At 50.6% G+C, this 20,184-nt stretch overlaps 6 protein-coding genes across 6 annotated transcripts; 1 reads left to right on the forward strand and 5 right to left on the reverse strand.

Annotated features, from left to right (window-relative positions):
- Window positions 1-141: 141 nt before the first annotated feature.
- On the reverse strand, window positions 142-3,529 carry J7337_010488 (uncharacterized protein; the record flags this gene model as incomplete). The annotated part of the gene is made up of 3 exons (XM_044828073.1): window positions 142-2,311; window positions 2,357-3,297; window positions 3,521-3,529. The coding sequence occupies 3 exons, from the start codon at window positions 3,527-3,529 to the stop codon at window positions 142-144; spliced, it is 3,120 nt and encodes a 1,039-aa protein (XP_044676627.1).
- Window positions 3,530-4,346: 817 nt separating this feature from the next.
- On the reverse strand, window positions 4,347-5,016 carry J7337_010489 (uncharacterized protein; the record flags this gene model as incomplete). Its single annotated transcript, XM_044828074.1, has 2 exons — window positions 4,347-4,724; window positions 4,813-5,016. 2 exons carry the CDS (start codon window positions 5,014-5,016, stop codon window positions 4,347-4,349), a joined length of 582 nt encoding a protein of 193 aa, XP_044676628.1.
- A 740-nt stretch (window positions 5,017-5,756) lies between these two features.
- Window positions 5,757-7,082, forward strand: J7337_010490 (uncharacterized protein; the record flags this gene model as incomplete). Its single annotated transcript, XM_044828075.1, has 4 exons — window positions 5,757-5,834; window positions 5,894-5,935; window positions 6,526-6,807; window positions 6,891-7,082. 4 exons carry the CDS (start codon window positions 5,757-5,759, stop codon window positions 7,080-7,082), a joined length of 594 nt encoding a protein of 197 aa, XP_044676629.1.
- A 373-nt stretch (window positions 7,083-7,455) lies between these two features.
- Window positions 7,456-10,299, reverse strand: J7337_010491 (uncharacterized protein; the record flags this gene model as incomplete). The annotated part of the gene is made up of 1 exon (XM_044828076.1): window positions 7,456-10,299. One exon carries the CDS (start codon window positions 10,297-10,299, stop codon window positions 7,456-7,458), a length of 2,844 nt encoding a protein of 947 aa, XP_044676630.1.
- Window positions 10,300-15,029: 4,730 nt separating this feature from the next.
- Window positions 15,030-16,479, reverse strand: J7337_010492 (uncharacterized protein; the record flags this gene model as incomplete). Its single annotated transcript, XM_044828077.1, has 3 exons — window positions 15,030-15,602; window positions 15,655-15,819; window positions 16,045-16,479. The coding sequence occupies 3 exons, from the start codon at window positions 16,477-16,479 to the stop codon at window positions 15,030-15,032; spliced, it is 1,173 nt and encodes a 390-aa protein (XP_044676631.1).
- Window positions 16,480-17,593: 1,114 nt separating this feature from the next.
- J7337_010493 (uncharacterized protein) lies at window positions 17,594-19,450 on the reverse strand (the record flags this gene model as incomplete). Its single annotated transcript, XM_044828078.1, has 1 exon — window positions 17,594-19,450. One exon carries the CDS (start codon window positions 19,448-19,450, stop codon window positions 17,594-17,596), a length of 1,857 nt encoding a protein of 618 aa, XP_044676632.1.
- Between the last annotated feature and the right edge of the window lie 734 nt (window positions 19,451-20,184).

Genomic DNA, 20,184 nt, shown 5'->3' on the forward strand with positions numbered 1-20,184 from the left:
AGACACAAAGCTGCGATCATGGTATCTATAATATAAGAATAATCCCTCTCCCATCTATAATATAAGTAAAGCCCATGCCATCTCTCATGACTCGTAAGAAAGTTCTTTCGATCAAATGCACCTCGCGTCCAAATTCCCACGCTATACGAACCGCACCTCATCAAATAGACCTGCTCTGACTTGAATAAGGGCAGCCAGCTCAAAAAGAAATGATTGTAGGATGATAACATTGGTGACGACGTGCGACACTGAAACAGTCGTTGTGTTCTCCCTTGCTTCTCTGGGTTGAGGAGTTTCAGGCTCTGGTGTATCCATATTTCGAGTCTCTCGTCGAGGTGTCGCAATCTTGGGCTCCTCCGGTTCGTCTTCCTTGGTCTCGGGGTCGTGAAACTCAGACTCACTAGGCTCAGGTTCATCGACTTTCGAGTCCTTGACCTCAAGTTCATTGGCTTCTACTTGCTTGGCTGGTTCACCTTCTTCAGCATCCGCAGATGCGGTACCCTCAACCTCTGACTCGACCGGTTCCATCGGTTCCGCAATTTCAGGTGCTGTTTCGGCGTCAGAAAGATCAGTTTCCGTATCCTCCGTCTTCGCATCATCCTCATCCTTCGCCTCCACAGGTAATTGCTCAGTAAGATCAGTCACAGTATCCTCGAACTGGTCATCATCGGCTTCAGAGGGAGCCTGCTCAGCATGTTCCTCCTCCGTTGTCGCTTCATTCTCTACAGGTTCAGGCATTGGCTTCTTGTCAAATTTGAGAGGAATGGGCTCAACCTTGACATCTGGCAATCCCACCTTCTTAGAGAGGATAGTCTGGTCCATGGCCGCAAATTCGGCCATCTGCCGAGCAAGCACTTCTTCCCTGGCCTTCTGCGCCGAATCGATAGTCTCGAGCGCTCTTGGTGGGGAATGGCTACGTCCAGGAGTGCCTCGCCCCCTACTATGAGACGCTTCCTTGGAACTAAGCACAGACTTTCCAGGTGTCGCGTTGCCACTTCCAGAGCTACGACCCAGCTCTTTGCGTCCTCGCGGGCTGCTGGCACGGCTCGGCGTTCCCAACTCCGACAAGAGACGGTGCGCTAGTCCTTCCAGTGCCGACGGTCGGGAGGGTGATGCGTTGCGCGATACCTCTTCAAAGCTTGGTCGATCGGGAGGATCTTCACTGATGGGGGTCGGCCTGGGTGTAGGACCCGCGTGGTGTAACATTGCATCCGCGGTCCTAAAGGCGTCACGCCGTTGTTGTACCAACTCGTCAAATCGGGGGATACTCCTTCTGTAGGCAGCCACCTGCTCTTCCAGTCTCCTGAGAACGTTGAAAACACGTGGTAAAGATGCCTGAGACCATTGCGGCCGTTGGCGGCATTGTTCCATAGCCTGTAGCTGTTTCTGTTCTGGGGTTGGGGATGGCAGATCCTCAAAATCTTCATCGTGTTCACTCTCCGCATCTTCGTCCTCTGTAGACTTACGTCTTGTCTCCTCAGCCTCGCCGTATATATAAGAGCTTGGACTTCGGGTCAACCATCCTTCGAGCTTCATAAAACCGCAGACCGCCAGGTCAACAAGTGTCTCAGTGACGGACAAATTCGTCTCGACCTGATTCACAAAGAAGGTCTCCAGGAGATCCAGCAGTGAGTTGAGAAGAGGGTCATCAGGTCGGAGGGTGTGATCTGCAACTTCTTTGGGCGCTCCGGGAAGACTGTCGGGCAGCCTCTGATTACTCGTAGATGCCCTAGGCGCGACGAGCTTGAGAGAGCAAGGATGTGCTTCAAGCCTAGACATGGTATCTCGAAGGACAAGCTGATAGACCTCATCAAAGTCATCTTCACCTCCTATTGTTTCCGCCAACGACATGATAAATTCGACCTCTTGCTCTTGAGCGCCTACTGTTCTTGTGGCATTCTGAATAGGAACATTATCCGTTCTTAGGAGAGTGACGATAGCGTATCGGTGGTGTCTCTTGAGAATAGCTGACACCAATTGTAAGGTGACGTGAATTGTTTGTTGATTCCGCGATCTCAAGCACGCGAGAACGAGATCAACCAGGTTAAAGAGTAGGGGCGTAGCAGCGGGTTCCGCCCTTTCTGCCAGCATCGTGGCTAGGTCCATCGACTTTCTCTTGCGAGCCTTACTGGCAGACGAGCTTGAGCCAGGACGGGCAGAAGCGATGTTATCGGGGAGTGCGAGGAGGTAGTGAAGGATGAGGTTGATCATGTCAGGGTGGTCGAGTGATTCCAGGATACGGCGAAGATAAGTCAAAACAGCCACAGACGAGCCTCCGTCGATATCAGAGGACTCAAGCAGTGAGGGGTATCTAACCTGTTAGCATAGTTCGGGGTGAGAGTCGCTGGGGACTTACAATAACTGTTGTAGGAAAATAACTTGGAAATGCTCCAGCAGCGTCGACTTGACCTCTACAGATCGACAGTGGTTCAAGACGTCTTGCCAGAATAATAGGTGTGACAAGAAGGTTTCAAGGTGAGATTGGAACTCGGGCGAGCATGAGCTGATGACTTCGTAGTTGGATGTAGGATGCTCGTAGTCGGAGAAGGCGAGGATAGGGGGTAGGTTATGAGGAAGATGGTCAACGACCAGTTTGCGACTGAGCTGGCTGTACAAAGCGCCAAGACCTGTCGCCATCAAAGTTGATAGGTCACTTTCAACAATCCATTGTTCCAGCGGCCCTGAACTCGACGCAGCTTCGATGATGTACAGCAGTCCTGTTCGCGCAAAGTCTCCCACCTTGCCCTCATGGTGGATATAGTCCATGAGGATATAAAACAGGGGAAAGTCGGCCTTCTGTGTCCGTCCAACGAACGCATCACGGGCGTTCTCATCCTTCTCCCTGTTCTGAAGCGCCACGCCGCGGTGTGTCTTGAACCATGCTGGTAAAATACTCGGGTCCAGCCGAATCTTGGTTGTGATGTTAAATGCTAGCTCGACGACTCGCGACTCGGTATCAAGGCCCAGGCGCACGCTGTTGATGCCAGTGATTCGCACGAGGAGATTCGTTAGGCTGGCGGAAAAGGTCTGGTTCTCAACAAACGCCTCCTCCTCGCTCTCGATAAGGGTCGCAAAGAAGAGGACGGCCTCCTTAATGATCCACTCATTGTACGAAGTCGTAGCGATCTTTCCAATAGGCACGTAGATTTGCTTGAGCGAGCAGTATTGAATACATGGATGCGGTAACGGCCTTCGGCTCTCGTCGCTTAGGATGTTGGTGAGTTCCTGAAGGCGGATTTCGAGGGTCTCGGCGGCGTCGCTGTCTCGAGATAGGTTGGATGATGCTCTCCAGGCAGACTACTCCGGTTAGTGCTTGTCGCAGGTATGGGCTGGTTTCGCTGGTCCTCACGAGTAAGAGGCTATATTGCTTTTCGAATCGATGAAGTCGTTTCGCAGGATCATGTCCCAGGTCCTTGCGGGTGCCCCCAGACGAGAGAGGGCTCAATAAGCGCGACCACTGTACGGAGAGCAATTAGTTGTGTGTCATGGTTGCAGTAGCAGATGATGATGGGATACTCACAAAATCCATGACGATATTGGAGTCATCTCCTGGCGACTATAACTAGGGAATCAAGGTCACCTTGACCACATAACGGTACCGTACAGGTCCTTGTAAGTTGAAGTGTTGAGAGCTGTTGTCCCCTGGGTCCAGGAACATCCGAGTTGGTATGTGGCGCCAGATGTGGCTGAGGTGAGTGTGGCTTGTGGTTCAGGGTAGTTGTGACCCCTATTTTGAAAAGACTCATCTACTTTACTCTACAGATAGCTCACTCTACGGATACCACAAATTCACATGCAGGTCATTTGGTTGACCTTTCACCTTCCCTAACGATCTGTTCTGTTTTCTGATGAATGGGCCTTTGAACGAATGTCACATACGTGGTTGTGTTGGCAAACACATCATTGTTCGACCAGGCGAGACATTTACCGAAATAGATCAAAATACAATTCCGGCTCAAATACTGAAAGATCAGCTTGATCTACATAAAACCTGACAGGGTGGATATTAACGGCCTTTCAATTTATCCTGACTTCAGGCTCTTCTGTATAAGGTACTGCAAGCCAGACGGGGAAATGAGGAGGCCGAAGCTCACGACATTCAGCACAACCAAGGAGGACGATTACATCACATGGAAAGACTGATAGGAGTTGATGTCAATGTAGAGCACCAGAGATATCTCAGACATCTCTTAACTCATGCTGACTACCATACATTGTGAACTGCCTTGGCCTGCTCTGCTCTCCCATGCTATGCATGGCGGCTTGCGCCATCACGCATTCTGACAAGCACCCCTAAACCATCTCCCACCATCTTCATAAGAACAGGAATGTTATTCCATGCATGTTCAGTCTGAATGACCAGCCTCTTGGGAATCCGAAGACTCGTATAGCTCAAGTATCATGCGACGAGTGCGGCGACGTTCATATGCGATCTCTTCCCGGAGATCCTCATTCTCCGTCTGTATCTCACGGACTTTCCGCTTGAGACCAGTGACTTTTCTGTCCGTTTCTCTAACATCTCTCTCGAACGCGTGCTGAATCTGCTCTACTTTCTTTGCCAACTTTTCCTCGTTACGACGCAAACTCCTATTGTGGCGCTGATAATCTGCGTCCATGGCAGCGCACCCCTTTGCGATGTATTCATCAATTCGTTCTTTGGCGCGTCGATCAAAGGCATAAAATCGACGGTCATATTTGTCCGCACGATGGTAGTAGTGACGATCCTAACAGTATGTAAGCTCTGTGAATAAACCTAGACAGAATAGAAAAGTTGGAACAAACAGGAAGATGACGATGCCTACATCGCCGGACCTTGGGTGCACATGACTTGCCTTGCTCACCAGAAGCTGGAGCATCAATGGTGGCTTGGGCGGTAGCTGAAGAGGTCTCGGGAGTGAGAGCTTCAGAAGTGGTCTCAGCTGGTTCCTTTCCTTCATTTGCAGACGCCTTCTGAAGTTTTTCTCTTCTTCTCCTCTGCGAGCGTCGGGATTTTGCGCTTGGTCGATTGCAAGCCATGTTGACGATGGAGTTTGAGTCTGGATGACCACTTGCGAGTTCAGTAACTGCCTAGAGGCATGAAAAGATAAATTAGAGGAAGAGTTCACCGAAGGCAACTGAAATCAGAAGAAGTTTCAAACGTGATTGTCAGAGCGAGGCGTCAGGAAATGCTGCCGTGCACTGCCAGTGGCTGCCAGCTATCATCGCCAAACGCATTCACCTTTCTCACAACCTGCTACCCAATCAGCACTGCAGCTCGAATGCAGAATAGAGGACAATAGAATGTAGTCACTGTGATTCACCGTGCGCTTCTCGTAATCACTCCTCCCCTCCGCGGCCTATAAATTCTCTCTTCTCTCCCCTCTCTCTCTCTCTTCTCTTCTTCCTCCTTCATCCTCCTCTCACCCTCTCTTCTCTTCTTCCTCCTTCATCCTCCTCTCACCCTCTCTTCTCTTCATCCTCCTTCATCCTCCTCTCACCCTCTCTTCTCTTCTTCCTCCTTCATCCTCCTCTCACCCTCTCTTCTCTTCTTCCTCCTTCATCCTCCTCTCACCCTCTCTTCTCTTCTTCCTCCTTCATCCTCCTCTCACCCTCTCTTCTCTTCATCCTCCTTCATCCTCCTCTCACCCTCTCTTCTCTTCTTCCTCCTTCATCCTCCCCTCACCCTCATCCGTGAGCAGGTCCTCCTCCTTCTTAGCCCAACTTGACCTTCATACACTACATCACGCTGCGTAGTTCTTTACTACTTGTTCGCCAAGATGGTCAATCGAGGCCCCGGGCCAGATGATCGTCGAGATAAGGACGCTCAGGATGGCGTGGCCCAAGAACATGCTTCGGTAGGTCTTTAATCAAGATCCTCCTCACCTATCACGACGACCTCACTAACTCAACACAGGCCGATGTCGATATGACCAGTCCAGAGGTTGATCACACTCAGGTATGTCTGCTTTCTTTTCTCATCCAACCTTGACTGCACTTCTCTTGTTGCCCCTTCTTCCCCGCATGCGAGCCAGAAGCATCAAAGTTCCCCGACATACCGCCCAGGTGCCCGTGTCTGTCTTCAGTCGCCGCCACCTTGGATGTCGGGTCCCCAGCTGTGGATTCAGGTGCTCATGTGAGCATCTCCAAGCCTAGCTTGGACTGTAGCTGGGGTCGTTTCCAGATCTTTAAAGTCAAGCATCAAGATACCACGTTCGGCTCGGGAAAGGAAATCGGGGTGCCGTACGCTCGTTGTTCCTGTCGCAACATTAGGTTGGTATCTCCGGGCTCAGCCTGGGCAAACTTTTGACTTTGGAGATCGCGGCCTCGTACCAGTCTACCTCGGTAGTACAGCCACACTGCCTTTAAGTTGCGTCTTGGGCTTTGGTATCGCTCCGGCATATCTCGTGGGACTGTCCAGATGCTCAATTGGGTTGCTCTGGGACTGGAAAGCAGGGTTCAGTGGTCGCGGCACAAGAGATTTAAGTGCATATCAAGGTGCAGACATACTCAGCTTAGGAACACTTGGCTGACGGATGTGGTGGACAGGAAACAAATATTGCCGAAAGCAATACCACACGACAGATATCAGATATCAACGTACGTCTCGAGGAACACCGCGAAGATATCAAAGAGAACAATGGGATGATCGCCTATATCGGGAACGCCCAGTACTATTTCGAGGGCATGATCGACAAATTCGAAGACACTATTAACAAACACTGTTCCGACTGCGATCGAAAGCTGAAAAAGATTTCTCGTAACCTTGGTGACATGTCTTCTACCAGTCAGATCAAAGCGGCTCGCGAACTGCATCAAAACAAGGGTCAAGTAAGTCTGTCCTACAACTGCCTCGCAAGAGAATAGGTATTGATACTATAACCCTGCAGTTTCGCGACTTGCATAAGAAATAGGACGAAATGCGCAAGACGAATGAGGCCCTAAGCTCGGAGAATGCCAGGCTCAAGGAGCAAGTCGAGAAGCAGGATGCTGCTATTAAGCAGCTCACCTCTACCGTGACCGATCTGATGGGTCGATTTGCTAAGCTTGAGTCCACAGTTGACTGCAAGGAGGCAGAGCGGAAGCTTAGCGAGTTAGAAGTCTAAACGTACACATAATGTTGGCGAGTAGCTGAATGAATACAAGCGCACTTCGACTTTGAAGAAACAATTGAATGCTTGAATAACATGATGTGATGTGAAATGCAGTAGTTTATTATTCAACAGCCTTGGGCTAGACAACTTTGTCTGTTCCGAAGCCTGTCGATGGACGCACTTGCGCTGAAGAAAACCCCGCTTGGGGATGAGAGAGGGACAAGACATGAAGACATCACCATTCACAATAGACAAACATGTAACAATGGCACTACTTTTATTCACTGCAAGCGCTATCCAACAGCCTAGCCTGTCGAAATCGAACCAAACAACCGCTGTCCTTCCATCACAGCCATACATCGCCCAACCAAACTCGACCGCTCGCTCACCTGGGGCTCGTCGGATCACCATTGCTGCCGCTGCCGCTGCTACCGCCACCGCTGGCCCTGGTGCGACTTGCCCAGATGTGCTTAACCCGGTGAGAGTCCATGGGCGGCGACGCGTACTCCTCGCCGCTCGACTGCGTGAAACCGCTGACGTTGCTGAGCATGCTAGAACTACGTCCACGAGAGCGAGTCATGCGGGGTTCGAAGGGAGGTGCAGTGGGGGGAGGTTGCCAAGGAGACATGGACGGGAGAGTGGGAGCCGATGCCGAAGGGAGGACGTTGTCAGAGGCGGACCAGAGACCAGTTGGGTAGTGAGGAGGAGCCGTGGGATCGGGGTTCCAAGTACTCGAAGTCGTAGGCTGGAAGGGCGGGCCAAGGTGGGAGTGTCCTGCATCAAGAGTAGGCATCATGTCGTAAGACATGCCATTCGAGTTGATGTACTCGTGGAAACTCTGCAGTTGCATTTGCAGGTGTCGAATCTCCTCACTCTTGTTGGCGTTGTTCGCACGAACATGAGCCAGTCGCTCGTTGTAGTTGGCTTCGATACCAGCGACATGACCCTGCCAAATGGAACGCTCTTGGTTTCGTCGTTCTGCCTCATCCAGACCGCGGTTGTTGGCGTCGGTGATATTGGCAAGTTCGTTCTCAACCTTAGCAATTCGAGTCGCCACCTTGTTGCGGCGGGTGTTGAGATTCGACTTCTCGACTTCCTTGGCCTTGATCTCCTTCTCCAGTCCAAACTTAAACTCCTTGAAAGCCTTCTGAGCTGCCTCAAAAACCTTTTTCTCGCTACTGTACTGTTTCTCGACTTTCTTTTTACGTTCGGCGAGTTCAGGTGCAGTGTCGAAGTGCTTGAGCTGATCAGCGAGTTGCTGGGTATCACGCTCTGCCTGGGCTTTCTGGGTCTCTTGCTGACGAATCTTTTGTCGATACTTTTCGTCATGGTTTCCAGCCGAAGAGAGTTGATTATCCGTCAACTCATTGTCCTTCTTGAGGGCGTTGGCGCGGTTCTTGTACTCCTTTCGTAGAGTCTTGAGGCGGGACCTCTCCTCGCTAAGCTTGGCTTCGACTGCAGCAATCGATGTCCTGAGAGTCAGGGAAGGCGAATCTGGGTGGAGGGAGCGCTGTCCGTTAGCAACGGGAGGCGGAACGCCATCCGCTTCTCGCTGAGTGGCCTGGACAGTTCTGATGCTGGTTGAAAACAGAACCTCATCAGTCTGACTATCCACAAACTCACAGACGTACTTGGAAGCAGGTCTGAGTCCGTAGATGTCACCAGTCCATCGAACTCCTTGGTGAGATTCTCCTGGGGACTCCTCGATCGGAAACATGCGGGTGGGCTGCCAAACAGCGTTGTTCACTCTGACGTAGAATGGCTTCGAGGTATTGGCTGGTCTCGAATCTTCGCCTGAAGATTCAACTGAACGCGGCTCGTCGTCGTCGATTTCGGGAAAATGGCTAGTGTTAAAACAAACTTCATCGCTACCAATGTAGGATATCCAAATTTGGTTGGGTTGGTTGTTGAACGGAGCATTACCAAGATTGTGAATGTCGGTAGCATTGGTTCCAGCAGACTCAGAAGCCGCATGGGATAACTCGTACTCCTTCACCACAACAATCTTGGTGCTCGCCAATGCCGCCCATAGCGGTTGCTGTAAACGAACTTGAGTGCTTTGCTTTCTTCTTTTTTTGCTTGTAGATACTGTGGATGTCGAATTCAAGCCTGCTTCAGTATCAGGCGTTGCGAAGCCTCCTTCATTAGCCGTATCGCTGATCACACTTGGTGGCTTTCCGGCCTCAGGATCGCTGGCACCGACAGAAGCGTTGGCCTTTTCGCGTCTGAGATACCATTCTCGGATATATCGCACAATTCCCTGGGTTAAAATATGAATGGCGAGAACACTTCGAATCCATCCGTAGGCAGACATCTTATCGTATGCGCTAGAAGCAGAGTCGACAGGGTTATTAAAAACTTGGGGTAACCGCCAGTGCTCTGGTATGTGTCGAGCCACACGACCCCAATGAGCTTTGGTTCCCCTGAGTAGGTGATGACCTATTACCCACATAAAACATGTCGTTAGGCCTCTCGATGTTCCGTCCCTCGCACTCGTCCCCCCTCCCAGAGTAATGGCAATGACTGGCTTGGCAAAATCCAGGATAGCATCCTGGATTGGACCCCACAGAAAGAGCCATATCAGAAGGAAGAAGAAGTCAACACACAAGACAGTTACGAGAGAGGGCATAGTCGAATTGCCGTCGAAAATTTCGGCAAGGTTGATGCTCATTCCCGAACTGGTGGCGACGGGAGGAACAAAGGTAAGGAACGTGAAGATGGTGTATATAACGGTAAGCGAGAGCGAAGGGACGTGCATAAGAATGATGAGAATAGCGAGTGTGTCCTGCATAGGAAGAGACTTGAGAACAGTGGTTGCGAGGTCGAACGGGCCCGAGTCGCGGTGGACGTCAGCGTTCTTCATGGCATTGACATCGATCTGGCGGTGGCCAGCCTCGACACCACTGAGGCCGTTGGCGTTGGACGAGTCGGACGACATCTCGGAGACGGCGTCAAGAGAGGAACGGCGGAGGTCGTCGGTACGGGAGTCATTGGAGGCATCATAGACACACTGCTTGTAGGGGCTGTTGGCGTGACCATTGACGGGCGTCGACTGTCCAGCAGCACCAGCAGTACCTTGGTCAGATCGGCGAAGAGAGCTGTCGAGCAGGCCCGAGCCCTTCTTGTCGGAGGAACGCTTGGCAGAACCTACAAGCCCATTCTCATGGCGATTATCGCGATGACTGGCGGCGCCTTGCTGTCGCTTACTCGAACCTGGAGCGCGAGGCATGCGCAACGACTTGTCTTGCTGCCACAGTCTGACGAACCCAGGAACCACTTAGGAACAGGGCCGGCAGCCGGGACAAGCCTTTCAGGGACAAGGGCTTGGTGCAGAGAGTTAGCGACTCGAGCGTTATGGCGTCTCGGCCGATTTTAACACGAGGGGACGGGTAAAGTATCGGGTCTCGGAGTAATATGTAGTAGAGTTGGGAGGCGAGCCGTTGCGACAAGAAGGTTCGTGGTCGACATGTGCATTCGAATTGAAAACGGTCGGGAAAAGAAAACACGGGCGACAAAAGGCTATGATCAAACTGATAAGGGCGACGACAAGAGGGGAACTATCGTCAAAATGCAACAAAGCAAAACCTGCCAAGATCGGCCGGAGGGCCGCAGAAAGCAAGTAATGAGCGTTGCAAGGAGGTAGTGCTGACCGGTTACGAGATGATTTACAGTGGGATGTTGTCAAGTGGATAGATAGTTGGTAAGTTGGTAAGATAAGGTAAGGAAAAAAGACAAGGCAAGGTAGGGTTGACTTGTTGGTTGAAATCAGGTGGTCGAGGTGGGAGATTTTTTTGGCTGTCAAAGCCCAGGCTTGGATCGGATTGGATTGAAAAGGAAACAAAAAGGAATAGAGAATAAGGAATGGAGTGGCAGAACGCAAAGACGATGGATAGATGGGAACGGGAATAGCGGGGAGAGAGGGACTCGCACTGTACCAACAAACAAGCCAACGCGGCTGTTTCTGGCGCTGTTGGATGCTAGAGTCCACTGTAGTCCTAGTGGCTCGCATGATCTCAGCAGGGCTCCAACCTCTAACTGCCAATGGACGGTTTGCGAGCTGCACGAGAGATGGATCCCCCTTTGGAGTGCGGAATTGGGGCAGCAGTTGGGGGCGGCTTATTCTAGTGGAGTGCGCGCTAAAGGCGCGTCAAAGCTGGAGTTTTGAGTTGGGGATGCAGGTTTTTTGCTGGAAATAAATGAAGCCGTTGACGATGGAAATCTGCGATAGATCGCTCGAGGCTTGAACCGCTAAGGCTACGTACGATCAGATCATCTGGGTTCTTGCAAGTGGATCAACCATAGTCAAGTTCCGTTTCTGGTCGATTTTGGCTTGCTGAATGCCAGCGGATCAGGTACTCAGGAACAAGGTTGAGATGGCCAAATTTGAGGCGCTAGACTGCGCTCAATGGCTGAGTCTTGCCCATAGACGACGATGATCAGCAGCCGAGGATGAAATGAATGTCAATGTCTAATGCCACTCTCCAGGACGATGCTTCCAAACTTTATGAACAAAAGATCATGACAGAGAGAATCGAGACACTAGCTTCAGCGTACTCTGTAAATAGCGCCCTCTTCGCGCTGAAAGTGGTTTTTTTCCAACTAAAAACAACTGATCCATTGGGAGTCACATGCTCCACCATGAAACACTCCGTGCCTCTTACTGTGTGAACCCTGTTTTTAGCATAGCAGATGAGACCAGGCGAAAGGATGGGAATTAATTGGCAGGGACCAAAGTCTCTGTCCACATTCGTCACAAGACCATTCTTGAGAACGAATTGATTGACAACACAATGCCCGGCTGTGTTGCTGCGTTGACGTTTCTTTGCAGGGTCTCATCTTGTTTCTATCACAGTTCTCTTAATACTGCGTTATATAAGGTAGCCTGTTTCTTGTCATGCCCATGTGTCCGATTTCTTCACTCACATCTCGATATAACATCAACAATGTAACATTCGCGTGGGCACGCCATCGCTTACACGCTCTGGAGTCTGCCAGGCATTGGCCAGGGCACACCCCGGCTGTGCCGATTCTAGGGCTTCTCCGCAATGCAAGAAAAACACTTAACAATTCCAGCCTCATCAAGAGTATCCATCATCAGCAATTGCGCAAGACAGTGAATGCTCGGTAGACTCCGATGCCTAGGCACATGCCAGAAACAAGATGAGCGAATCATGCCCCAGATGTTAAGCTTTGGGATTGTCGCCCCCTATCTCACACCTCGGCCGGATCAAGGTGTGTCTAGGGAGCGACGGCCGAATGGCTTTCGGGTACAGTGGCCTGGCCTTGAGAAAAAGAGAATTTACTGCTTCTGACGTCGTGAGCGCCATGGCCTGCCCGTTGTGGGAAAGGCCCTGAGCTGGCCTAGGCTGGCTCAAGGAGGACAGAATTTAGGATGACATGGATTGTTCCTAGGGCCATCAACTGCACGGACACGGACAAGGACAAGGAAGCTGAAATGGAATTTGGTCTTGAGTCGTGATGAAACAACCAGTCCTTTTGAGGTGCAGTTTTTTGTTTATTCATCTCGAGAGTCAGCATCACCATTTAACCTCACAACGATGAGACAGCACATTCCACCGGCTGCAAATCATGCAACATGGCCCAGGAACTTTATCTGGAATCCAGCGCCTAAAACAACAAATAAATTCCCGACTCACCGTGGCTGATCGTCTCCCCGGGACGGTACTTGAGTCATTAGACTCAGTCCATTTTTTCACTTTCGGCAGTTTTTCTTGGCCCGTTTTTGCTCTAATTTCAATGTTCCCGCTTTTTGCCCTTGCCACCATCAACAAAGAGCCTCTCCTCGTCTCGATGTGGACAATCACCGATGGAGCGCACCAAATTTCAACTTCCAAGCTCATGGTTACATCGTCAAGGCTGCTCAATTTTGGCAAGCTATTCCCTGTATGACGCCGCAGGCTCCAGAGACTTTGATAAGCTCCACACAGGCACACACAAAAATGAAGCTGTCCAAACAACTGAACAAAAAGCCCCTCCTTATTCTTTCGTCAGTTGACGACTAAGAGCGCCGATCGTCCTGCGTAGGTTTTGTGTTCACGAATAGATCATCGCACAGTGATCGACTGCCACGACTCAAACGGCCGTGCTCACGCATGCTTATGCGAGTCCGTTACTAAACACCATCCAGCCATAAGCCATGAATTGCGTGATGAAAGCCTTGGGGGTGTTTCTTTCCTGGGATCCTTGTGTTTGTTTGTGGAACAATTTTGCAAGGTGAGGAGAACAGATGGGGGGATCAAGACGACTCATTGCTACCTCAACCATCCAAAACTCTTCACAACAACAACCTTTTGAGGAGTCTCCACGACGCAAGTGATGATCGCTACCCCGCTAGCAGCAAATCGAAGCACCACCTTCAGGTCTTGGCTTTGATCCCTATCGATGAGGGGGATCTGTTTGGGTGCCGCCGTCGGCACTTCTCGCACTTGTTTTCGGCTCGCCCTATCAAATTGCGCCTGCAACCCTGCATATCAGCTTTCTGTGCACTCTGTTTCGTGTGCTAGACCACGGGGTGGTGTCAAATGACGGTGAGCGGATAAAGAACCGGCCTCTGCGGATAAGGAATCTTTGTAGGCGGTCTAAGTGCCAGTTCAACTATTGAGCCGTCACAGTGATCTGATATCAAGTTCACGACTTCTCTGGCATGTCTGGTTCATACATCTGAAGCTGTATCCTTAAAAACTAACTCACAAGCTATGATACTCTGGACCCTGTTCTAGGCGGGGGAAGCTTCAGAGCTTCGACTCTTTTTTCATGCGGGATGCCCCGTGCTGCTGCATGACGGGCGCCACTCGAAGCCAGCCCTTGTCTGGACGAAGAGAATCGGTGGGTGCTGTAATGTTGCAGGGCATGATGTGCTGTGATATCGGAAGATATCACACTTTCCAGCTGTGCTTCCGAAGCGTTGTTTTTTTTCCGGCGGGGAATGATTGTCGCGAAAACCACCACAAATGGCCTCGGAGAGCGATAACGAAGGACAGTCCTGCTTGGGGATGGTATGACTTGAGGTGACTGCCTAAACGGGCAACCCGATCTATTTACACGTCTCGTGTCTATCAGGTACAAGCTTGATACCTTTTGTTGTGGCTTGTGACAACTTGCCTGCTCTGGCTTGGTTTACTGGTGTTATGAGCTCCGGGTTTGACAGTCTCAGAAGCTTTCCGATGTTGCCGGTTGTACGGATACTCAACCCTTTTTATTCGTCTTGCCTGGCTATCATCATGCCAATCAAGACGGGACACACTTAGCATGAGCCATGCAAGTAGCCTCTGGCGAGGAAACTGTCTTTCTAGTCCCAACTTGCATACAATGAGGCCATCAGTCGATGCCTCGAAACTTGTAGTCTGCAACTTGCAAGGGATGGCAAGAAAACTTAGGACCTCTTGTCTAGGTGGTGAAAAGACTTATGTAAACTTAGTGTATCTGATGAGGAATTTAAACCAGTTTATTGTGCTAGCCTACCTCAGCTTCAAGAGGTTTCTTGCTCTTTGAGGCTTGCTCTTGTGGCCAAGGTGATCTCGGGATTTGCAGTTGATGTTCAACTGGGGCTCGGCAAGGCTTCACTCGTTGTCATTTTCGATCAGTATCCTTCCAGCCTCGTGATACTCTGTAACTAGAATGAGGCTTTATCTATCTTGTCTCCTTTAACAATAATCTGCTCTGACCAAGAACACGACATGGCACTTGTGGAAGTTGAGATCATTGGCCAGTTGCGACTCCTCCCTCCAAGATGCTGTAGATATTGTAGAAACATCGACTCGTCGCCGGAGAGAATGTTCCCCGGAATAGGTGTTGATACCATGATATCTTGCAAGTGCCGGACCCTCGCCATGATCTTTATTCATGTCAACACGTAAAGCCCCCTGGTACTCAACCTTAATACTCGTCCCACGTAAGTCGCTATCCTACTCGACGATCTCATACAATGCCCCATCCATGTTAAGCCTCTCCATCAGCATCTAGATACTTTTCTTCTTTTTGAGCCACGGCTGCCAACTTTCTCTCCTGTTTCTTGGTAAAGCTTTTAGTCCTTCGCTTAACCTTTTTTTCCTTATAAAGAGTCCTCTTCCTCTGCGCCCAGAGTTTATGCTCCAACTTGTATACCTTGAGCATTGCTCGTCTATATACCTCGCTGTTTCGGTTTGTGTTACTTGGTATAAGCTTTTCGTAAAGCTCCTTCGGAGTTTCTATGCCGCTGGCATGCGTTGGTGGAGGCTGAGATGCTTGCTTTAATGGATAAGTATCTCCTTTCCTACTGGGCTTTATCTTCTCTTCGACGGAGGCTAACTTTTGGTCGAAGTCGGTGGTTTTATCGACCACTTGAGGGGGCTTCTCGGCCGTGTCTTTGGTTGATGGCATTTTGAAGGTCGGGCTAAGTTTGAGGTTTGTGACGCCGACTAAGCGTCTTGTGCCAACGGTATGGAACTCGATGCTCATGTAAATTGTGTTGTCCCGAATCCCGGTCGCGACGTAGACATGCAGTTGTGGTAGAAACGATCCATTGATGGTATCCTATGAGAAAACTATCAGCCTGAGATCGGGTGAGCTGCGAGGAGAGACTTACATTCGCTAGCCCTGGGCCGCCAATGTGGTTCACAATGTACATATTGATACAGCCAGGCACAGGCTCAACAGGCACAGGTCCTCCTATCCCATCCGCTTTCCATTTCTTAAGTGCAATATTGGTAAGGTCATACAGTCCATTGGGTTTTATGCTGCATTTCTTTCCCTGCGTGGAATTAGCATCATGTGTTTTTACCACTTCAAAACATCCACATACGCGATTCTTCTGAAAAGTGATCTTAGTGTGTTTTCTTGCATTTAACTTTATACGATACACGTTCCACTTGTCATATTTCACTTCGAATGATGCGTTGCCCGTGGTCCAATCTCTTTTCGGCAGTCTACACTCTTCACATTCGACGCTCTGAAGGATATTTGCCATAATCCTAACCTGCTCCCACTGCGGGCCTTCAAAGATCAGCACACCGAGATCGTTATAGAGATAAGGAAGAATCGCCATCTCCATATCGGTGTCAACTGTTGCCTGAACGCCAGACTTTGCGCCAGGAGGTATAGTTCCACTTGCTCGTGGTTGCAGCGTCGGCTTGAACTTGTTGAGCGTCGGCCAGCTTGAAAACGCTGTGGAGGTATTCGGGATTTTTATAATGGTATACTTGGCACTTGGGTCTGCAGGAATCGGACGGGCTGATCTGGCTCCTGGTACTAGTAGAGCACTTGGCCAGGGCCTTGTGGTTCGCTTTCCCTTTGGCTTCTGCATCTGCATCTGCTCCGGCTCTTCTTTTATCGTGTTCTCGCAACGCGCATAACTCAGCGGTCTGAAGAGTGCTCGGGGGCCTCTCAGAGCATTGCTTGCTCTCATTGACATGACAGTTAGCTTCCGGGCCATATCCAGGGTGTTAGCAAGGAGTCTCGACTCGAGGGATGGGGAGGGCGTGGATCGGAATCTTCATAAACAGTTGACGATGGCGCAATGCAGAAGCTGAATGTTAACTTTCGTGGCTGAAGCTTCAACGAGGCTGAAGTGGGGGATTGACGCCACAGTCTGGGCATGGCCGCGGCAGCATCATACATCATCCGCAGTGGTATCCCGCGGCTGTATGAGACCGTGATCCATACACAAACACAGTTAATATGAGCTTAAATCCGCAATTAAGACGGCAGGTAATCGCCATATATAAAGGTCTGTCCAAGCCCTGGAGCTGTCATGTAGGGTATATGCTAATTGTGAATATAACAGAGCTTCTGTATATGGGAAGAGAGTATCCCCTCGGCTTTGACTACTTTCGACCTCGCCTTCACAAGGCCTTCATCTCAAAAGCTGGAGAACGTGATGAGGATAAGATCCGCCAGGGGATTGCCCAAGCTGAGTATGTCAAGAAGGGTACGTTTTCGAGGCGAGTGTGTTGATGACATTGGCTAACCTATATGATAGAAATTGAAGCATTGTAAGTTCTTGTTCCTTAGGTTTACGTCGGTCACATCGTGAGACAACTTGCAACTCATTCGAATATGATTGCTGGTTATGTTTATGCCACGAGTATCCCTGTCTATCGGCAAACATCACCTTTCGATGCAAGCATCCCATTACATCACAATTCACCAGTCGCAAACACTCCAGTCCATGCCAATAAGTTCATTTATCCTAAAAGCTACATTATCCTGATATCCCAACCATTATCCGTCAACCTGCTTTTTACTAATCATATGGGGTATAGGTACTACTTGAAAAGGTATCGCACATTGAGAAAACGATATGACGCCAACGCGTAAAGGGGAAAGGGGGGTATGTTGTGCATATAGAAGATGCTGATCGAGGTTCTTTGGGACGTTGAGGTCCAGGGTGTGTGTAGTTATTGTGTCAGGGAAGCATTCCAGTCTTGCATCTATCGTGAGACATGGATGTTGAGCCATTCGTCATAATCCACGTGGGAAGATCATCTTTGTTTTTGCGGTACAATGACCACAGCGACTCCCAGAGCTTACTCCTTGCGTGGTCTCTTTCTTGACGACCACACTCCCAACTCTAAACATTCTCCCCAGCTTGTCCCGCTCTCGCTCATCAGATCCGCCATCATCTTAGCTACCCACGCATCCCACTCATCCTGGCTCTTGCCGCTCGCTTCTCTGATGATAGGCTCCAGTGCCGACACTTGTTGTGCAACTGTCAAAAGCGCTGTCTTGCGAAGCGCAGACTGTCCCGGTGTCAAGGTCTTCTTTTCGACCTTCTGGTGCGGTGTTGACTTGGCCTTCATCTCCACGTACGACTTGCCATCCTTAGTAACAACACCGCCGACGCCTTCGCGCTCCCATCGGACCTCGCTCAAAGGGATGGCTAGACGTTTTGTCTTGATCTCCATAAGTACCTCTGCCTCAGCATGGAGGAAGGCCCCTATGAGAGAGCACGGTACAGGCGAGAGCTGTCGTCCCTCCAGAGTCCTTGACAGCCAAGTGTTGTACTCAACCAAGAAAGAGTTCAATGGTGCGGAAAGGGGTGTTTTGGAAGTCATGAGATAGGCACCTAGATCAAGAGCAGCCTCGTGTTCTTCTGCTTCTTCTGATCCAGGCATTGCGCTTGGAACATGAGGTCGCAGCATGCGGAAAGTTGGATCACTATCCCAGATCTCCATCACTCCTCCAGGCTTGAGCAAGCGAAGATACTCCTCCACAAAAAGTTGGTAAACATGACTCGGAACCATCAGGCACGTATCCTTGACCATGATCAGATCAAACTCTTCGTCAGCAAAGGGCCATGGAATATTTCGAAGATCGTGCTGAACAAATCTCCATTTCATGTCCTTGTCTGGCTTGCACAGCTCGGCGGGTGATCCAGGGCTGCCAGGGGCCAGGGGGGCGATATCGATGCCAGTGAAGTGAATACCATTGTGGCCTCGCTCCTTGTAGTATCTGTGGCACATCATACTCCAAAATCCTGTACCACATCCGACCTCCAACACCCGCTGCGGGGGATTGTTTCGGATGAATGGTGTGTAGACGGGTGCGCCATATACCTGGATCATCAAGAGCGTCCGCAGGCTCTGGCGATGGAGCTCAGCAAGGTCGGTGGGAAGAGGGTACGCCGCCGTAGGGTCATTGTAGTAGGTGCGGCCATTTTTAACGATGAATGGCTTTGTCGCGGGGTCAGAGTTGGAGTGGTCTGTCGAGGTCATGGTTTGTGTCGAGACGGTTGTGTTGCCACTTGTAGAGGAGACCGAGTCTGTTCGAGGAAAGCCGAGGTTTACCTGCTTCGTCGTCCCTGACATGAGTTTGTTGCCTGCATCCAACTGAGAGTACATGGTGACATTTTTCAGATCAACTGAGGTTGTTGGGGTCGCAGCGGAAGATTGACGACGAGGATCGCGCTGTCGAGTCTTGTCGACGAACACAGGCCGATTGAAGACAACGGGCGAGTGTAACGGCGATGCACCTCCGCTGGTGAGACTCTTGGTAGGTAGATGTTTGTTGGAGGTCGAGGAGGTCGCAGCCGTGGCCGTCACTGGCTTCGGAGATTGTTGGCGCGAGTCAGATGATAACAGTTTTGAGTAATGAGAGTCGTCCTCTGGCAGGGCGGGGCCGTTTTTGGTATTGGGGCTGGTTGTGGAATGCACAAGCGACGAGTCGTGCGAGGAACGACTACCCTGACTCCCACTAGACGTCCTCGTATGGCGAAAAGGACGTCTTGCGCGGCTGGAGTTTGGGGCAATGTCGTGTGAATCCGAATTGGATCGAGGAGGAGTTTCAGAGCGCTGCCGCTCCTTTTCAGCAGCAGCCTTTGCGCGGCGAGCAAAGGTGGGTAAGGGGTTGGCAGAAGCGTAGTAAAATCCGCTCCATTCCGACATTGTTGGCTACCTATGCCGCTATACTATACTCTTTGGCGCAAGCTTTCCGGTGGATAGCTTTGGTGAAATGGGGAAGGGTAAGGGGTGTTGAGTGGTCTAAACAGGGGTGCCACTAGGTAAAATAACTGCCCGGGCGTGTTCCAGTTCCACCGCCGCTAGCAAACACACTTGGGCTGGCTGCTGCTCATCAACTGACGAACTGAACTGAACCACACACAAACAGTCCAACGACCCGCGATGGTAGGCCAAACGGTACCTACAGCAAATCTCCTGGCCCCCGGTCGGTAGCACCTTTGGCCCTTCTAGAACCCTTCTCTGGCCCGCGGAACTGGGTTATCAAGTCCGGGTGGTTGCCGGATTGCGTCCCGGACCATGCAGGGGCAGTTAAAGCAACAGTAGCAGGAGGCCTTTGGTTCCTTGGCCCTTTTGTTGACGCTTGTCTGATCAGAGGTGTCGCCTAAATCGAAGAGCAGGGTTCGTTCATCGGCCAGCGTTACGCTGAAGATACTACCAGTATGTATCCGTAATTCGCGCAAACGTGATGGGTGGGAAGCAAATGTGGATGCGGATGCGGATGCGGATGGATGCGAAAATCGAGTGCCGAAACCGTTTGCAACCGTGATATCAAACGTTGTTGGTCGTGCGTGGACCCTTCATAAGCTGGTTGGTTTCGTGATTGTTTGTGCCTGACTGACTGCCTAACAAGCTGAAGCCAACGTCATTATCTCTATGCC

This window comes from Fusarium musae, chromosome 8 (genome assembly GCF_019915245.1).
Source record: "Fusarium musae strain F31 chromosome 8, whole genome shotgun sequence".
Taxonomy (NCBI): domain Eukaryota; kingdom Fungi; phylum Ascomycota; class Sordariomycetes; order Hypocreales; family Nectriaceae; genus Fusarium; species Fusarium musae.